The sequence below is a fragment of the Pan troglodytes genome, chromosome 2 (genome assembly GCF_028858775.2).
Source record: "Pan troglodytes isolate AG18354 chromosome 2, NHGRI_mPanTro3-v2.0_pri, whole genome shotgun sequence".
Classification (NCBI taxonomy): Eukaryota; Metazoa; Chordata; class Mammalia; order Primates; family Hominidae; genus Pan; species Pan troglodytes.
This window is the reverse complement of record NC_086015.1, coordinates 51451457-51469097: the sequence shown is the minus strand read 5'-3', so window position 1 is coordinate 51469097 and position 17641 is coordinate 51451457. Positions and strand designations below refer to the sequence as shown.

At 44.2% G+C, this 17641-nt stretch overlaps 1 protein-coding gene across 9 annotated transcripts in view; it reads left to right on the top strand.

Annotated features, from left to right (window-relative positions):
• The window catches only part of SCAP (SREBF chaperone), a 64958-nt gene that overhangs the window by 18987 nt on the left and 28330 nt on the right, over positions 1–17641 (top strand). For all 9 annotated transcript variants that reach the window (XR_010155184.1, XR_010155183.1, XM_054681752.2 and 6 more), the window contains one exon: positions 13568–13787. Coding sequence is in view for 5 of the 9 variants with exons in the window: in XM_054681752.2 (XP_054537727.1) it covers positions 13666–13787 (122 nt within the window). In the remaining 4 variants the exon portion in view is untranslated. Of the gene's footprint in view, positions 1–13567; positions 13788–17641 lie in introns of those variants that run through there.

Here is a 17641-nt window from a genome sequence, read left to right as displayed (position 1 = left end):
CCACCACACTGGCTAATTTTTGTATTTTTAGTAGAGACAGGGTTTTGCCATATTGGTCAGGCTGGTCTCAAACTCCTGACCTCAGGTGATCCACCTGTCTCGGCCTCCCAAAGTGCTGGGATTACAGGCTTGAGCCACTGCACCTGGCCTAAAGTAATTTTTATATTTCATATTTTACCTTTAAATCTTTTCTCTATTTGGAATTTATTTTTATTTTTTATTTTTATGTTGAGGCAGGGTCTTATTCTGTTGCCCATACTGGAGCACAGTAGCGTGATCATGGCTCACTACAGCCTGGACCTTGCCAGGCTCAGGTAATCCACCAGCTTCAGCCTCCTGAATAGCTGGGACTACAGGTGTGCATCACCATGCCCAGCTAATTTTTGTACTTTTGGTAGAGAAGGGTTTTGCCATGTTGCCCAGGCTGGTCTTGAACTCCTGGGTTCAAGTGATCTGTCTGCCTTGACTTCCCAAAGTGCTGGGATTGTAGGCCTGAGCCACTGTGCTTTTTGGAATTTATTTTGACGTGAAGTGTTAGATCCAGCTTAATTTTTTTCCGTGGCTACCCATTTGTTGCAATACCTTTTGTTGCACAATTAATCTTTCTCCTACTTGTTTATCATTTACTGTATATAATATACTTTGCCATATGTGTACATTTTGGTCTATTCCTGGACATTCTGTTCTGTTACATTAATCTGTGTATTTATGTGTTAGGACCACACTGTTTTAATTACTCTAGCATGTTTTGTTATTTGGTGAAGTTAGTTCCCTTTCATCATCTTTATTTTCCAGAACTTTCTTGGTTATATTTGTTTTTCTGTATAAACTTTAAGTTTGTTTAGTTAAAGAAGTCCTGTTTTTATTGGGACTGTTACATTTCTAGATGAATGTAGGAAGAGTGACACTTTGGTTACGTTATATTGACTTTTCCTCATTAAGAATGTGGCATGTTTTTCTTTTTGTTGAAGTCATCTTTTCTGTCTTTCGGAGTTTCAGAGATTTCTTTTGGTTTCTTTTTTTTTTTTTTTTTTTGAGATGGAGTCTTGCTCTGTCACCCAGGCTGGAGTGCAGTGGTGCAATCCCGGCTCACTGCAACCTCCACCTCCCAGGTTCAAGTGATTCTCCTGCCTCAGTTTCCTGAGTAGCTAGGATTACAGGAACGTGCCACAATGCCCAGCTAATTTTTGTATTTTTAGTAGAGACGAGGTTTCACCATGTTGGCTAGGCTGGTCTTTAACTCCTGACTTCAGGTGATCTGCCCACCTCGGCCTCCCAAGTTGCTGAGATTACAGGCGTGAGCCACCGTGTCCTGCTGGGAGTTTCAGAGATTTCTTACATTTCTTTTTAAGTTTATTTTCAAGTTTTTGGTTTTGTTATTTATTTTAGTGTTAATGAATCATTATTATAATCAATATTATCATTATTTTACTTCTGCCTGCTTGTTGTTGATGTATGTGAAGGCATTGATATATATTAGTTTTCACTACCTTATGGTGATTCTTTTATCAACTGTAAAAGGTTTTCAGTTGATTTTATATATATACATATGTAATTTTTTTGTATATATATTTGGATTTTGTACATAATATCATTTGCAAATAATGATAATTTAACTTTTTCCTTTCCAGTTGTATACCTATGTTTTCTTTGTCTTGACTAATTGTGATAACTAGTAGTTCCACAATAGTAATAAATAATGATGGTTAAATGCATAGCCTGTATGGCCCCTGACGTTAGTGAGAACACTTCTAGTGTGTTCCCATTGGGCTTGATTTTAGCTTTGAGATTGAGAAAGATGTAAACATTTAGTTGAAGTCTGTATTTATTTTTTATATATATATGTGTATTTATTTTTTTTTATTATTATTTTTTGAGACAGAGTCTCACTGTGTCATCTGGGCTGGAGTGCAGTGGCACAATCTTGGCTCACTGTAACTTCTGCCTCCTGGGTTCAAGCGATTCTCCTGCGTTCAAGCGATTCTCCTGCCTCAGCCACCCAAATAGTTGGGATTACAGGTGCCCGCCACCATGCCTGGCTAATTTTTGTATTTTTTAGTGGAGACGGGGGTTTCACCTTGTTGGCCAGGCTGGTCTCGAACTCCTGACCTCAAACGATCCACCAGCCTTGGTCTCCCAAAGTGCTAGGATTACAGGTGTGAGCCACCATGCCTGGCCTAATATGTATGTATTTATGTATGTATGTAAATCAGCGTACACATATCTACTAAGCATCTGTCTATTCTTTTTTTTGTGTGACGGAGTCTCACTCTTTCGCCCAGACGGGAGTGCAGTGGCGTGATCTCTGCTCACTGCAGGCTCCGTCCCCCGGGGTTCACGCCATTCTCCTGCCTCAGCCTCCCGAGTAGCTGGGACTACAGGTGCCCGCCACCTCGCCCGGCTAATTTTTTGTATTTTTAATAGAGACAGGGTTTCACTGTGTTAGCCAGGATGGTCTCAATCTCCTGAACTTGTGATCCGCCCGCCTCGGCCACCCAAAGTGCTGGGATTACAGGCATGAGCCACCGCACCCGGCCTGTCTATTCTTATTTTAAAAGGATGAGGGTTGAATTTTATCAGATGTCTTCAGCATTGGCAGAGATGATCTCTGTTAATATGTTGAACATAACATTGTTTTAACATTAGTACTTACATGTTTCTGGTACAAAATGAATAGGATGATGTTTAGAGAAGGCTTATGGAGGAAATGGCATTTTATCTAGTGCCTGAAGGCTGAATGGAGAAAATTAGAGGTGGGAAATTAGAGTGGGAAGATAGGAAAAGGGCATTCAGTAAAGAGAGAGCCTTGACTGCAAAGGTGTGGAAAGTGGGAATGTAGGTTATTTTGGGGAAGAATGCCAACATCCCAACATTACTGTGATATTCATGAGGGCCTTCTAGATGGGTAACATGGGGGCGTATTACACCTCTGGACTTCAGATTCTTCCTTTGTGGAACTGAAATAGTAAAAGTAGTTATTAGTTTAAGGGTTGTTACAAGGATTCAGGAGATAATGTAGGCAAAAGTCTTAGGCCAGAGGCTGACACATGGTTTATAAATACCAGTTATTTTTATTTGACAAGAGAATAAAGCTGGAAAGAGGTTTCAGTATATTTTGAGTGTACCTGTATAATAAGCAAAGAAGTATGGCCTCAGATATGCAGGCACTGGAGAGCCATTCAGAACTTTTGTGCAAGGGGTGACATAAGCAGGTCTTTTTTTTTTCCATTAAAATTTTTTTTTAAAGAGATGGGGTCTCACTATATTGCCCAGACTGGTCTCGAACTTCTGGGCTCAAGCAATCCTCCCATCTCAGCCTCCCAAAGTGCCGGGGATTACAGGTGTGAGCCACTGTGCCTGGCCATAAGCAGGTCTTTATTTTAGGAAGCTGTCCATGCTGACCATGTGGGAAGACAAACCAGAAGTGAAGTACAAATGGAGGTAGCAAAATCAGGTAGGAGACTATTAGAATTTTTCAGGCTGGTGGTTTTGGATATCTACCACTAGTCCAGTTCATTTTTTATTTTTTATTTTTTGAGATAGGCCTTGCTCTTCTGCCCAGGCTAGAGTGCAGTGGCGGAATCACAGCTTACTGTAGCCTTGACCTCCTGGGCTCAAGCAGTCCTTCCCACTCAGGCTTCCAAGTAGCCAGGACTACAGTCATCAGCCACCACAATTGGCTAATTTAAACTTTTTTTTTTTTGTAGAGACAGGATCTCTGTATGTTGCCCAGGCTGGTCTTGAACTTTCCTGGCCTCAAGCAATCTTCCTGCCTCAGTGTCCCAAACTGCTGGGATTACAGACATTAGTTAGCTACGATGCCTGCCCTGCTCGTCCAGTTTAGACATATGTTCAAGATGTGGGCACCATAGAGTTGACTTAGGCAACTCTTGGGCTCCAGGTTTGGTAGGGCAGTGTTTCTCAAATTTGAGCATATCACTGTCAGCTGGAGTGTGTGTTAAATAGAGATTTCTGGGCCTCACCGCCAGATTTTCTGATTCACCAGGTCTGGGATAGGCCCAATAATTTGCATTTCTAACAGGGATTTAGATTGGGACATTTGTGAAGAACAGGATGGATGAAGTGTTCCTTGTTTATGATTTCATTCAGAGAGGGGGATTATTAGCTCTCTTTCTTCCAGAATGCCTGAGGTGCTTTGTATCACAGTTAGAAGTTGAGAAGATATGTACTGAGCACTGTCCTAATAATATCTGATCCTGGTTGGGTTGGTTGGTTTGTTCATCACTTATTCAACAAGTTGTTTGTTTTCAGAGACAGGGTCTCACTGTGTTGCCCAGGCTGGCATCAAACTCCTGGGCTCAAGGGATTGTCCCACCTCAGTCTCCTGAGTAGCCGGGATTATAGGTGCATTTAATAAAAATTTAACATGCCAAGTACTATTAAAGACCCTGAAGAACAGACAGGGAGTTTATTTATAGTCTTGACAGAGGACAGATAGTAAACCAGGGAATAAGTCATTTGTACAATTACAGAGTTTTAAATGCACTGAAAAAGAAGAAATAGGCTCTGTAAGGAACAATAAAGAGAACTACTGGAAAATATATGGTCAAGGGAGGTCTTTTTGTAGAAGTGATATTTCAGCTGAGACTTGAAGAATGAAAAGGAACCAGCCTATAAAGAGAAGAGGGAATAGAGGATGGAACAGTATGTGCCAGGCCCCTGAGATGGGAATGAGGTTGGCACACATAAGGCATTGGAAGAAACCAGAACAGGGAGAGGTGACACGAGGTGAAGTTGCGGAGGACCGGGGTGGGTTGTGCAGAGCCCTGAGAGCTAGGGGGAGGCATTTGGGCTTTGTTCTAAGTGCAGAAGGGTATCCAGCTCACAGCATTAGTAGAATCTGACTCTGACCTCTGAGATAAAGTGAATTGTAAAGGGATAGGAAGGGGTGTATGAGGGCCAGGCATGGTGGGTGGCTCAGCCTGTAATCCCAACTCTTTGGGAGGCTGAGGCAGGAGGATTGCTGGAGTCTAAGAGTTTAAGACCAGCCTGGGCAACATGGTAAAACCCCATCTCTATTAAAAATACAAACATTTCGTTGGGTGTGGTGGTGCACGCCTATAGTCCTAGCTACTTGGGAGGCTGAAGTGGGAGAATTGATTGAGCCTGGGAGGTGGAGGCTGCAGTGAGCCATGATCGTGCCACTGCACTCCAGCCTGGGTGACAGAGTGAGACCCTGTCTCAAAAAAAAAAAAAAAAAAAGGCATTCCAGGACTGTTTGAATATTTGAATATAAACATGTATATTTTTACTTTTATAATTGAAAAATAGTCAGCATTGGGGCTCATAAAGGGGACCTTTGGGGTAATGTTCTGTTTCTTGATGGAATAGTGTTTAGGTTACATGGCTTTGTTTACTTGGTAATTCATGGAGCTGTGTGCTTATAATTTGTATGCTTTTCTGTGATATACTAAACTTCAAAAGTTTATTTAAAATAGGCTTGCACGGTGGCTCATGTCTGTAATCCCAACACTTTGGGAGGCTGAGGCAGGAGGATTGCTTGAAACCAGGAGTTCAAGACCAACCTGGGCAACATATTGAGACCCTGTCTCCCCACAACATTTTTTTTTTTTTTAAATTAGCTGGCCATGGTGGCACATGCCTGTAATCCTAGCTACACGGGAAGCTGAGCTGGGAGGACTGCGTCCAGGAATTCAAGGCTACAGTAAGACATGATAGTGCCACTGTACCCCAGCCTGGGTGACAGAGTGAGACCCCATCTCTAAAAAAAGAAAAATAAATAAATGCTTATAGTGAAAAATGTAAAGATACTGAGATTTAAGTTTAAAAATTTCTCTGCTGGGTGTGGTGGCTCACACCTATAATCAGTTTGGGAAATTGAGGCAGGAGGATTGCTTGAGCCTAGGAGTTTGAGACCAGCCTGGGCAACGTGGCAAAACCCTGTCTCTACTAAAATTACCAAAAATTATCTCTCATGGTGGTACGTGCCTATAGGCAGGCTAAAGTGGGAGGATCACCTGAGCCTGGGAGATTGAGGCTGCAGTGAGCTGTGATCCTGCCACTGCATTCCAGCCTGGGTGACAGAGTGAGACTCTGTCTCAAGGAAAAAAAAAAAAAAAAACCCTGCATATAATCACATTACACAAAGACAAGCAACCACTACTAACGTTTCCCTCTATTCTCCTTTTGTGCACTTTTTGTATATAATTTTTATTTTTTCAAATTGTAAAAGTAATGTGTGCTTTTTGTAGAAAACTTTACTACATGCTTCTCACAATGAAATGATGTGATTGACAGAAAAATGCCAGTAGGCATAGTGTGAAAAGTTTCCTTAGGGCCAGGAGCAGTGGCTCACACCTGTAATCCCAGCACTTTGGGAGGCTGAGGCAGGCAGATTGACTGAGGTCAGGAGTTGGAGACCAGCCTGGCCAACATGGTGAAACCCCGTTTCTACCAAAAATATAAAAATTAGCTGGGTGGGGTGGCGCACGCCTGTAACTCCAGCTACTTGGGAGGCTGAGGCACAAGAATTGCTTGAGCCCAGGAGGCGGAGGTTGCGGTGAGCCGAGATCACACCACTGCACTCCAGCCTGGGTGACAGAGCAAGACTCCATCTCAAAAAAAGAAAAAAAAGTTTCTTTGAAGGCAAAGAATCCTGAAATGTAGGAAGATTATCACATTAAAAAAATTTAAGAGTTCTGATGTGATAAAGATGGAGTAAACATACTCCACCCTTTATGTCTGACAGAGAGCAACTGAAATCCCTGGACAGAATGCATGGATCAGTGGAGTAACCCCAGAAAGATAAATGTTAGCATGCGAATTGGAGAAGGAAACCAGAACTCCAAATACCAGTGAACTGGTAGTGAGTTTCCCATAATTTTTTTTCCTCCATACAATATTTTCCAGCCTGGACTTGAAGTCAGCCCCAAACCTGGAAATGTGTGCTGGACGTGCACAGAAAGAGGTCTAACAGAAGCCATCTTTCTAGTTTGAGGAGCAGGAAAGGGGATCCTCATGGGTCAGGAATGGGGATGGAGGAAGAAATCTCATGTGTTGTTTGCTTTGTCTTTTCTCCTTTTCTCTTGCTCTGGCCCTCCACGTAATTGTGTAGTGGTGGAGACAGCAGTGACATTGGCAAATGGATAGGAGAGGAAGTCTTCTATTTAAAGGGACTGTGGTCCCAGGAGCATGGAGGGAATCCTTGATTTTGTTCTTTCCTTTCTCTCATTGCTTTTCCTTGGAGGTAGTCACAGTTGTGGGAGGTACTCAGCAGGTTAGGGAAATTAAACCCCTGACTTTTAGCCAGAAGACCAGGAAAGGGGCCCTTGGGATCTGGAAAGTGTTAGCAAGATTGTGTAGAGGAAGGAGCTCAACAAATTGAACTCATAAAGTTGCATATGAACTCTTGGGCTGTTCCTCAGAACTAACATACGTGCATCTGACCCTAAACAGCATACCAAAGGCTTTGAGGACCAAACTGTGGAGTAGATTACTGCTCAAGTAGTTCTGCACTGGCCCCTGGACGGTATGCTTGGGAAAAATCAAAATAATACTTAAAAGGCTTTGAAAACTGATATCATATTGGTACCACAGCCCACAAAAGGTGGGTAGGAACTTGTGGACTGGACCTAATTAGGTTGATTGCTGCAAAGACAAATTCAAAATTTTACGTGGGACTTAAACAAGAGCTAGAGTCACATAGCATAATATTCAAAATGTCCAGTAATTCAGAATTACTTCAGCTATGAAAAATCAGGAAAATCATAAGGGGAAAAGACAGCCAACAGATGGCAACCACAACATGACACAGATGTTGAAATTATCAAAAAATTAAAAGCCAAAGTATAATTAAAGTATTAATTAAAACCTTGCTATAACAAGTAAGGGTGAATACTCTTGAAATGAACAGAAAATCAGAAATTTATTTACTGCAAAATATGACAACCTAAATGAAAAATTAATTGGGTGGGCTCAATAGCAGAATGGAGAAGACAGAAGAGTCAGTGAACATGAAGGTAGAATAATAGAAATTATCCAGTCTGACCAACAGAGATCGAAATAAAATGAAAAAAAACAATGAACAGAGAGCTTCAGGGACCCATGGGACAATAACAGAAAGTTTATCTTTTATGTTTTTGAAGTCTCAAAAAGAGAGGAGAAAGAGTGGTGCAGAAAAAAATTTGAAGAAATTATGGAAAGGAATAAATATGTTTCTGTTCACAGATAACATGATAAGTCTACGTAGAAATTTCCAAAGAATCCACACACACACACACACACACACGCACAAAGACTCTGGCACTAATAAGTGATTTCAGGACAGTTGCAGGATAAAAGATTAACATAAAAAAATCAGTATACTAGCAATGAACATGTGAAAATCAAAATTGAAAACATAGTTGCTAAAAAGTGAAATGGTAGGTATAAATCTAACAAAACATGTACAGTCATGTATGCTGAAAACTATACAATGCTGATGAAAGAAATCAAAGATCTAAGTAGATGGAGAAATATACCATGTTCATGGATTGGAAGACTCAACATGCCAGTTCTTTGCAAATTTGATAAACAGGTTTAATGCAGTTTCTATCAAAATTCTATCAAGTTTTTTTTTTTTTTTTTTTTTTTTTTTTGAGACGGAGTCTCCCTCTTGCCCAGGCTGGAGTGCAGTGGCGCTATCTCAGCCTACTGCAACCTCTGCCTCCTGGGTTCAAGCGATTCTCCTGCCTCAGCCTCCAGAATAGCTGGGATTACAGGCACACGCCACCATGCCCGGCTATTTTGTATTTTTCATAGAGACGGGGTTTCACTATGTTGGCCAGGCTGGTCTTGAACTCCTGACCTCAGGAGATCTGCCTGCCCTGGCCTCCCAAAGTGCTGGGATTACAGGCATGAACCACCACACCTGGCCTTTTTTTCTTTTTTCTTTTCTTTTCTTTTTTTTTTGAGTCAGAGTCTCGCTGTATTGCCCAGGCTGGAGTGCAATGGCTCAGTCTTTGGCTCACTGTGGCCTCCGCCTCCCGGGTTCAAGCAATTCTCCTGTCTCAGCCTCCCAAGTAGCTGGTATTACAGGCACTCGCCACCACACCCAGCCAATTTTGGTATTTTTAGTAGAGAAGAGGTTTCACCATATTGGCTAGGCTGGTCTTGAACTTCTGACCTTGTAATCCGCCCACCTTTGCCTCACCAAGTTCTAGGATTACAGGCGTGAGCCACCGCACCTGGCCTTTTTCTCCTTTTTTGAGACGGAGTCACAGTCTGTCACCTAGGCTGGAGTGCAGTGGCGTGATCTCGGCTTGCTCAACCTCTGCTTTCTGGGTTCAGGTGATTCTCAGCGTACAAGTAGCTGGGATTACAAGTGTGTGCCACCGCACCCAGCTAATTTTTTCTGTTTTTAGTAGAGAAGGGGTTTCACTGTGTTAGCCAGGTCTCACACTCCTGGCCTCAAGCGATCCGCCCACCTCGGTCTCCCAAAGTGCTGGGACTATAGGCGTGAGCCACTGTGCCTGGTCCAGACAACTGCTTTTTGACAAAGATGCCAAGCAATTCAATGGAGGAAGGATAGTCTTTTCACCAAATGGTGCTGGAACAATTGGCTATCTTTAGACCAAAGGGGAAAAAAAGGAATTTATATCTCACACCTTATCTAAAAATTAACTCAAATGGATCACAGATTTTTATTTTTATTTTTTGACACAGTCTCACTCTGTTGCCCAGGCTAGAGTGCAATGGTGTGGTCATAGCTCATTGCAGCCTCAAACTCTTTGGCTCAAGTGATCCTCCCACTTCAGCCTCCCAAGTAGCTAGGACTACAGGCATGTGCCACCCTGCCCTGCTAATTGTTAATGTTTTTTTTTTTGTAAAGACGGGGTCTCACAGTGTCCAGGCTGGTCTCAAACTCCTGGTTTCAAGTGATTTCCCACCTCAGCCTCCCAAAGTGTTGGGATTACAGGCATGAGTCACTGCACCCAGCTGGATTACAGACTTAAACAAATGTGAAACTACACATTTTTAGGAGAAGACATTGGGGAAAATTACCTTATGACCAAGCAATTCCACTCCTAAGAATGAATATACTCAAAAGAAAACAAAAAGAAAAAAAATACAAAAACCCCAACTGAAGAACAACAACAACAAAAAAAGTAAACATAAGAATTGAGGGGGGCCAGGCACGGTGGCTCACGCCTGTAATCCCAGCCCTTTGGGAGGCCAAGGAGGGCAGATCATGAGGTCAGTAGTTCAAGACAAGCCTGGCCAACATAGTGAAACTTCGTCTCTACTAAAAATAAAAAATTAGCCGGGTGTGGTGGTGAGTGCCTGTAGTCCCAGCTACTTGGTAGGCTGAGGCAGGAGAATCGCTTGAACCCAGGAGGTGGAGGTTGCAGTAAGCTGAGACTGTGCCACTGCACTCCAGCCTGGGCGACAGAGCGAGACTCCATCTCAAAAAAAAAAAAAAAGGTTGGCCAGGTGCAGTGGCTCATGCCTGTAATCTCAGCACTTTGGGAGGCTGAGGCGGTCAGATCACGAGGTCAAGAGATTGAGACCATCCTGGCCAAGATGGTGAAACCCCATCTCTTCTAAGAATGCAAAAATTAGCTGGGCGTGGTGGCGCGCATCTGTAATTCCAGCTACTCAGGAGGCTGAGACAGGTTAATTGCTTGAACCCAGGAGGTGGAGGTTGCAGTGAGCCGAGATCGCACCACCGCACTCCAGCCTGGTGACAGAGCAAGACTCTGTCTCAAAAAAAAAAAAAAAAAAAAAAAAAATTGAGACAGGGTGTGGTGGCTCACACCTGTAATCCCAGCACTTTGGGAGGCCAGGCTGGCAAATCATCTAAGGTCAGGAGTTCTAGACCAGTCTGGCCAACATGGTGAAACCCCATCTCTACTAAAAATACAAAAATTAGCCAAGTGTGGTGGTGTGCACCTGTGCTCCCAGCTACAAGGGAGGCTGAGGCACGAATTGTTTGAACCACCGGAAGGCAGAGTGTACAGTGAGCTGAGATCGCGCTGCTGCACTCCAGCCTGGGCGACAAAGCAAGATTCCGTTTCAAAAAAAAAAGTTGGAGTTCGAGACCAAGTAAACAAGAATAATGTGGCCCGGCATGGTGGCTCATGCCTGTAATCCCAGCACTTTGGGAGGCTGAGGCAGTGGATCACCTGGTTAGGAGTTCAAGAGCAGCCTGGCCAACATGATGAAATCCCATTTCTACTAAAAATACGAAAAAATAGCTGGGCGTAGTGGCGGGCACTTGTAATCCCAGCTACTCAGGAAGCTGAGGCAAGAGAATCGCTTGAATCTGGGAGGTGGAGGTTGCATTGAGTGGAGATTGCGCCACAGCACTCCAGCCTGGGCAACAAGAGCGAAACTTTATCTCAAAAAAAAAAAAAAAAAAAGAATTGAAAACAGGTATTCAAACAAATACAGGAATGTTAGAATGTTCATCACAGCAGTATTCACAATAGGCAAAACATAGAAACTGCCCAAATGTTTATCAACTGATGAATGGACAAACAAAATGTGGCATACCCATTTGATGAAATATTCAGCCATAAAAAGTAATGAAGTGGCTGGGCTTGGTGCCTCATGCCTGTAATCCCAGCACTTTGGGAGGCTGAGGCTGGCGGATCACTTGAGGTCAGGAGTTTGAGACCAGCCTGGCCAACATGGTGAAACTTGGTCTCTATCAAAAATACAAAAATTAGCCAGGTGTGGTGGCGGGCACCTGTAATCCCAGCTACTTGGGAGGCTGAGTCAGGAGAATAGCTTAAACCCAGGAGATGGAGATTTCATTGAGCCAAGATTGTGCCACTGCACTCCAGCCTGGGCAACCCCATCTCAAAAAAAAAAAAAGTAATGAAGTACTGGCCGGGTGTGGTGGTTCGTGCCTGTAATCCCAGCACTTTGAGAGGCTGAGGCAGCTGGATCATTTGAGCCCAGGAGTTTGAGACCAGCCTGGAAAACATAATGAGAACCTGTCTCTACAAAAAAATACAAAAATTAGCAGGGCATGGTGGTGCACACCTATAATCCCAGCTACTTGGAAAACTAGGTGGGAGAATCACTTGAACCTGGGAGGCAGAGGTTGCAGTGAGCCAAGAGAGTGCCCACTGCACTCCAGCCTGGTCGATAGAGTGAGATTCTGTGTCAAAAAAAAAAAAAAAAAAAAAAGGTTCCTGGATTGGAAACTTGCATGTGCGCTTAACGCTTCTGCTTTCGGAAAGGTAGAACGAGCAATAGGCATTCCTTTTGGCTTTTGAGTTGGCTGTGGTGTGACTCCTTTTCCTTCTTGTTTCTGGTCTTGACACTTATGAGGAGTCATCTTTGAGTCTGGGTTTTCATCAGTGAGTACAGTCAAGCCAAGAAATGTGTCTGGGCAGGTTCCCTCTAGCACAGACCGAAGAAAACAGCAACATGGAACAAGAGAAGTAGGTTTAAACTTGGATTCCATTAGAGGGCTCAGTAGGGAAGATAATTCTAGATCCCTGGGCCTCCTAGAGTTTTCTATTCTGATTTTATTGGTTTAATGTTATTTGTTTGAAAGCACCAGAAATTAACTTTGGCCAACATAAGCAAAAAGATAATTTATTAGAAGGGTATAGAATAGCTTACAAAACGGAAAAAAAAGTTGATGAGCCAGTCCTCAGAAAGGATAGGAGCCAGAACAGCCTGGGGATCTTGGGAGCAGGAACCTCTGTGGGATGAATAAACATCATGAATATCCAAGTTCCTGTTTCTTTGTGTTCAGAAGTCAAAGTCCAGGGAGAGAGGCCCAATTTGTGTAGCTTGGGTCAGCACGGGGCACCTTGACTCATAGTTAATCCAGGTTAAATCCTGTGGAGCGAGGTGGTTCCCCTGAGCCATACCAGGCTGCTGTTAACTTATAGAAGGGGACGGCTACTGGGCAGGCAGGAACAGGAGCTGCTCTCTGCCTTTGCACTCCCAGGAACAACTATAGGACCAAGAGCAGAGAGTTCTACCAGAGTGAATTTTGCTTGGTGACCATTATGTCAGAGACCTAAGCTTTTTAGCGTTTTTATGTTGAGGGCTGACCTCACTAGACCTTCTTCATGAGTGTATCACTATTTGTACAACAGTGTGTTTTGAGGAGGCCATCCCTATGTAAAGGGTTTCTCTGTATCCCTATGTAAAGGACTTCTCTCAGTGGGATTTGTGCATAGAGGAGGGTGGGGAAGAATGCCTGTTTGACAGAGAGCAGCTGAAGGTGACATCTGTTACACAGGCATGGTTTCGTGTGCCACACATGAGAAAAATGCCCTTTGGGGAGTGGCCTTTTAGCATTGCCTAATATAGGAGGGAGGGAGTTGGGCGGGGAGGGAGAGGGAGAGGGAGAGAGAGAGAGAGAGGGAGAGAGGGAGAGAGGGAGAGAGGGAGAGAGGGAGAGAGAGGGAGAGAGGGAGAGAGGGAGTGTGTGTGTGTATTTTGGGATTGAGGTCACTAGACCTTGCATATAGGCATTCTGAAACCATTCCCCAGCCACATAACTATCGCCTCCCTCCAGCAGCCCTAGTGTGCAGAGCCAAGTACTCTTTGTTAACTGGCTTTTCTCCCTTCTTACCAGGTACCTGCACATGCTGTTCTTTGTCAGTGCTGTCAAGTGTGTGCCAGGGTGATCCATGGTCACTTTCCGGGATGGCAGCAAGGTGACTTCGGCTGAGGATGACCCTGACTGAAAGGCTGCGTGAGAAGATATCTCGGGCCTTCTACAACCATGGGCTCCTCTGTGCATCCTATCCCATCCCCATCATCCTCTTCACGGGGTTCTGCATCTTAGCCTGCTGGTATGTTTTTGGGTTGCCTTGGATATGGTGGGCCAGTGTCTTAGGACAGTAGGTTTTCTAACCCTAACCACTATGGAGCCCTTGGCCTCTGTATGCTTTTTACACAATGGGAGCTTGGGCTCCTTATAACTGTGAGTGGAGAACTCTAGTCCTGGCCTGGTTAGCTAATATAATAAAATAGTCCTGGCTGGCCCTGACCTACTGATTCACCAGATTTATTCATATCACTGGTACTCTATCTCAAAATAATGTTTAGATACTTCTAAGACACTGAAATAATTGAAAGATATGATATTTCAGTTTTCTTTCTCAATAGTAGTGGTTTCCTTTTAGTACCTGGTTAAGTGCAAGAGCCTTTTTTGTGTGTTGCGAGGCAAAGTCCATTAGAACAGTACCTTGGACAACCTGTGGCAGGCTAACCTCAGAGACTTGCTTCTTTGCTCTCTAGTCATTTTCTTGTGTTCACATGGAGCTTGCTTCAGACTTCTTGTTGATTCTTGTGGCCAGCTGCACTTGCCAAGGACAGTTGTGAGAGCTGTAGCTGCCCTTGTTCCTGTCTGTCTTTCTCAAGGCCTCATAGAAGCCTGAAGGCTATGGCTGACAATGACGTCGTAAAGGAGGAGTTTGATATGAGATGACATCTGATGACCCTTTTAGCTCTAAAATGCCGACAGCTGTGAAAAGAGCCCATCTTATTCTTTTCTCTGGAAAGAATTCTGTTCTTCAGATTCATTGTCTAAAACATTTATAGATGTTTTCAGTGCTATGCTGAAGGGAGGATGAGAAGTCAGGAGGGAACTCCCTGTTCAGTTCAGTTGCTAATGATCTCAAGCTCTTCCCTGATTATCAGTAAGAAAGATGAACTTTGGCCAGGTGCAGTGCTCATACCTGTAATTCCAACACTGGGAGGCTGAGGTGAGAGAATCACTTGAGGCCAGGAGTTCAGGACCAGCCTGGGCAACATAGCAAGACAAAAAAAAAAGAAAGATGAACATCACTGAGAGTTTCTTGCTGGGTGCTGTGTTGATGCTTCAGGTATAACATTAGGAAATGGTCCAGTTATGTTTCCATTTAACAAAGAGGGGTAGGGACTTAGAGATTTGTCTGGTCCACATAACTAATAATTAGGGAAACTGGGGTTCAAATTCAAATCCAAGCCATAGGGACTCTGGTGCCCGCCTGCACCTGTGTTACTGTCACCTGGTTTCACTCTGGCTCAGTATGTTTGTATTGGTGTTTAAACTGCTAAATTGTGTTGTACAAGATAAAATACTTATAGCTGTGTCCCATAAGTGATGAATTTGGAGTGCTCTAAGAACTCAGCTCTTGGGTTTTTTTTTTCCTTTAAGTTAATTGACCTTTCTTTTTTCTTCTTTAAAATAATTTTTTTGAGACATGGTCTCACTCTGTCAGCCAGGCTGGAATGTAGTGGCACAATCACAGCTCACCTCAGCCTCAACCTCCTAGGCTCAAGCGACCCTCCCATCTCAGCCTCCTAAGAAGCCACGATCACAGGCGTGCGCCACCACGCTTGGCTGTTTTTCGTCTTTTGTAGAGATGGGGTCTCATTATGTTGCCCTCCTTTGGTTTTACTCTCTGATGGTACTATGGTTTCCTCTTTTGTAGTCACCCTGTTTTTCTTTTAAGAGGAAAGACCTGGCCGGGCGCGGTGGCTCACGGCTGTAATCCCAGCACTTTGGGAGGCCGAGGCGGGCAGATCACGAGGTCAGGAGATCGAGACCATCCTGGCCAACATGGTGAAACCTCGTCTCTACTAAAAATGCAAAAATTAGCTAGGTGTGGTGGCCTGCACCTGTAGTCCCCGCCACTCGGGAGGCTGAGGCAGGAGAATCGCTTGAACCCGGGAGATGGAGATTGCAGTGAGCTGAGATCGCGCCACTGCACTCTAGCCTGGCGAAAGAGTGAGACTCCATCTCAAAAAAAAAAAAAAAAAGAGGAGGAAAGACCCTTCTGTATTATCCCATTCTTTTTTTTCTTCCTTGAGACAGGGTCTCACTTCCGTTGCTCAGGCTGGAGTGCAGTGGTGCAATCACTGCTAATTGCAGTCTCGACTTCATGGGCTCAAGTGATTCTCCTACCTCAGCCCTCTGAGTAGTTGGGACTATAGGCGTGCACCACTAATTTTTTGTATTTTTAGTAGAGCTGGGGTTTCGCCATGTTGCCCAGGCTGGTCTCAAACTCCTGAGCTCGTGATCGCCTCGCCTCGGCTTCCCAAAGTGTCGGGATTACAGGTGTGAGCCACCAAACCTGGCCTTGTACTGTCACATTCTTAGTGCTGTGTACTTATTTTCCCAAATGAGTATCTTTGTCATGTGATCTTAAAGTTTTTTTTTCAATTTTGTTTTTTTCTTAAAACCTGATTGACTTGAGAAAATTTTTCCAAGGCTGGGTGAAGTCTCTCAGCCTCCAAAGACTAATAAAAGGTTGTATAAGAGAATCCGTAGATTCTGGGACTTGGCCAGAAAACCAGAGATCATGGACCCAGGGACACAAGCCTCACCATTGTCTTCAACCCACTGAAGCTTTTCTGTCCAGAGCAGCAGGGCAGTGCCCCCTTCTTCCAGAGCCTGGGATTGCCTACAGAAAATAAAGTATGGATATAGACTGCTTCTAGTAGTTTTGCTAGACATTCAGTTTCCATTTAATTGCTTACCTTTTATTGTTCCTGGGATGAAAGACTTGTACAGCCAAACCCAAAGGACTGCTGCACTTAATTTCCCTATTCAGATCTAACAGCCACCTGAGCTGCAGAAATACTTTTTGCACACCACTGGCTCACCACCACTGGGTCACCCCAGGGAAAGTACAGAGCAGTACTGGGGGGATGGTGATCAATGACAGCTTGGGAATGTGCCTGTCTCCATCAGGCAGAAGAATCCAGGGAGTGAGAGAGGGCATCTGTATATGTGTCAGGCTCACCCCAAACAGCACTGAGGATGTGTGACTTTCTTCTCTGAGCTGCTGTTGAGGCTGCAGGTTTCAGTGACTGAGAGCCAAGGACACTACTTCAAATGAACCCAGTGCTGAGCCTTGCAGGTGAGCTAGAGTTAGCTGTTCTTCCTGCCTGGCCCCTGGGTGCAGTGACTGTTCTTTCCTCTGGGAAAATCTGATGAAATGTGTAGCAAATAGGCATTATGGCAAGAGGTGTCTGTTTATAACTCTTGGAGGTTAGACCACTGGGCCCAGGATATGTTCCAGCAGCAGCCCAGCAAGACAGAGGGTACTGTTAATCTGAACCTGCCCTGGTAAACGGTGGGTGCGCCATGGGGTAAAAAGAGCACCCAGATGCCATGTTAGTTGGACTGCCCTATGTGCAGGTCAGAGAGTGATGTGAGTCATTGAGACATTTGATTCAACAAGCTGCTGCTCATGGTGAGAGGTGGATTTTAATTTGGAGAGGAAATTGGAATCACATTGTGTTGTTTTTGATTTTGAGACGGGGTCTCACTCTGTCGCCCAGGCTGGAGTGCAATGGCACAATCATGGCTTACTGCAACCTCTGCCTCCCAGGTTCAAGTGATTCTTTTGCCTCAGCCTCCCGAGTAGCTGGGATTACAGGTGTGAGCCACCACGTCTGGCTATTTTTTGTATTTTTAGTAGAGACGGGGTTTCACCATGTTGGCCAGACTGGTGTCAAACTCCTGACCTCAAGTAACCTGCCCACCTCAGCCTCCCAAAGTCCTGGGATTATAGGCATAAGCCACCTTGCTCAGCCTAGTCATGCATTTTTGACTTAGGATATTTTCAATTTACGACAGCGTTATCAGGACATAACCCCATCGTAAGTCAAGACGTATCTGTACATGTCAAGTGCTTAGAATAGTGCCTGGCAC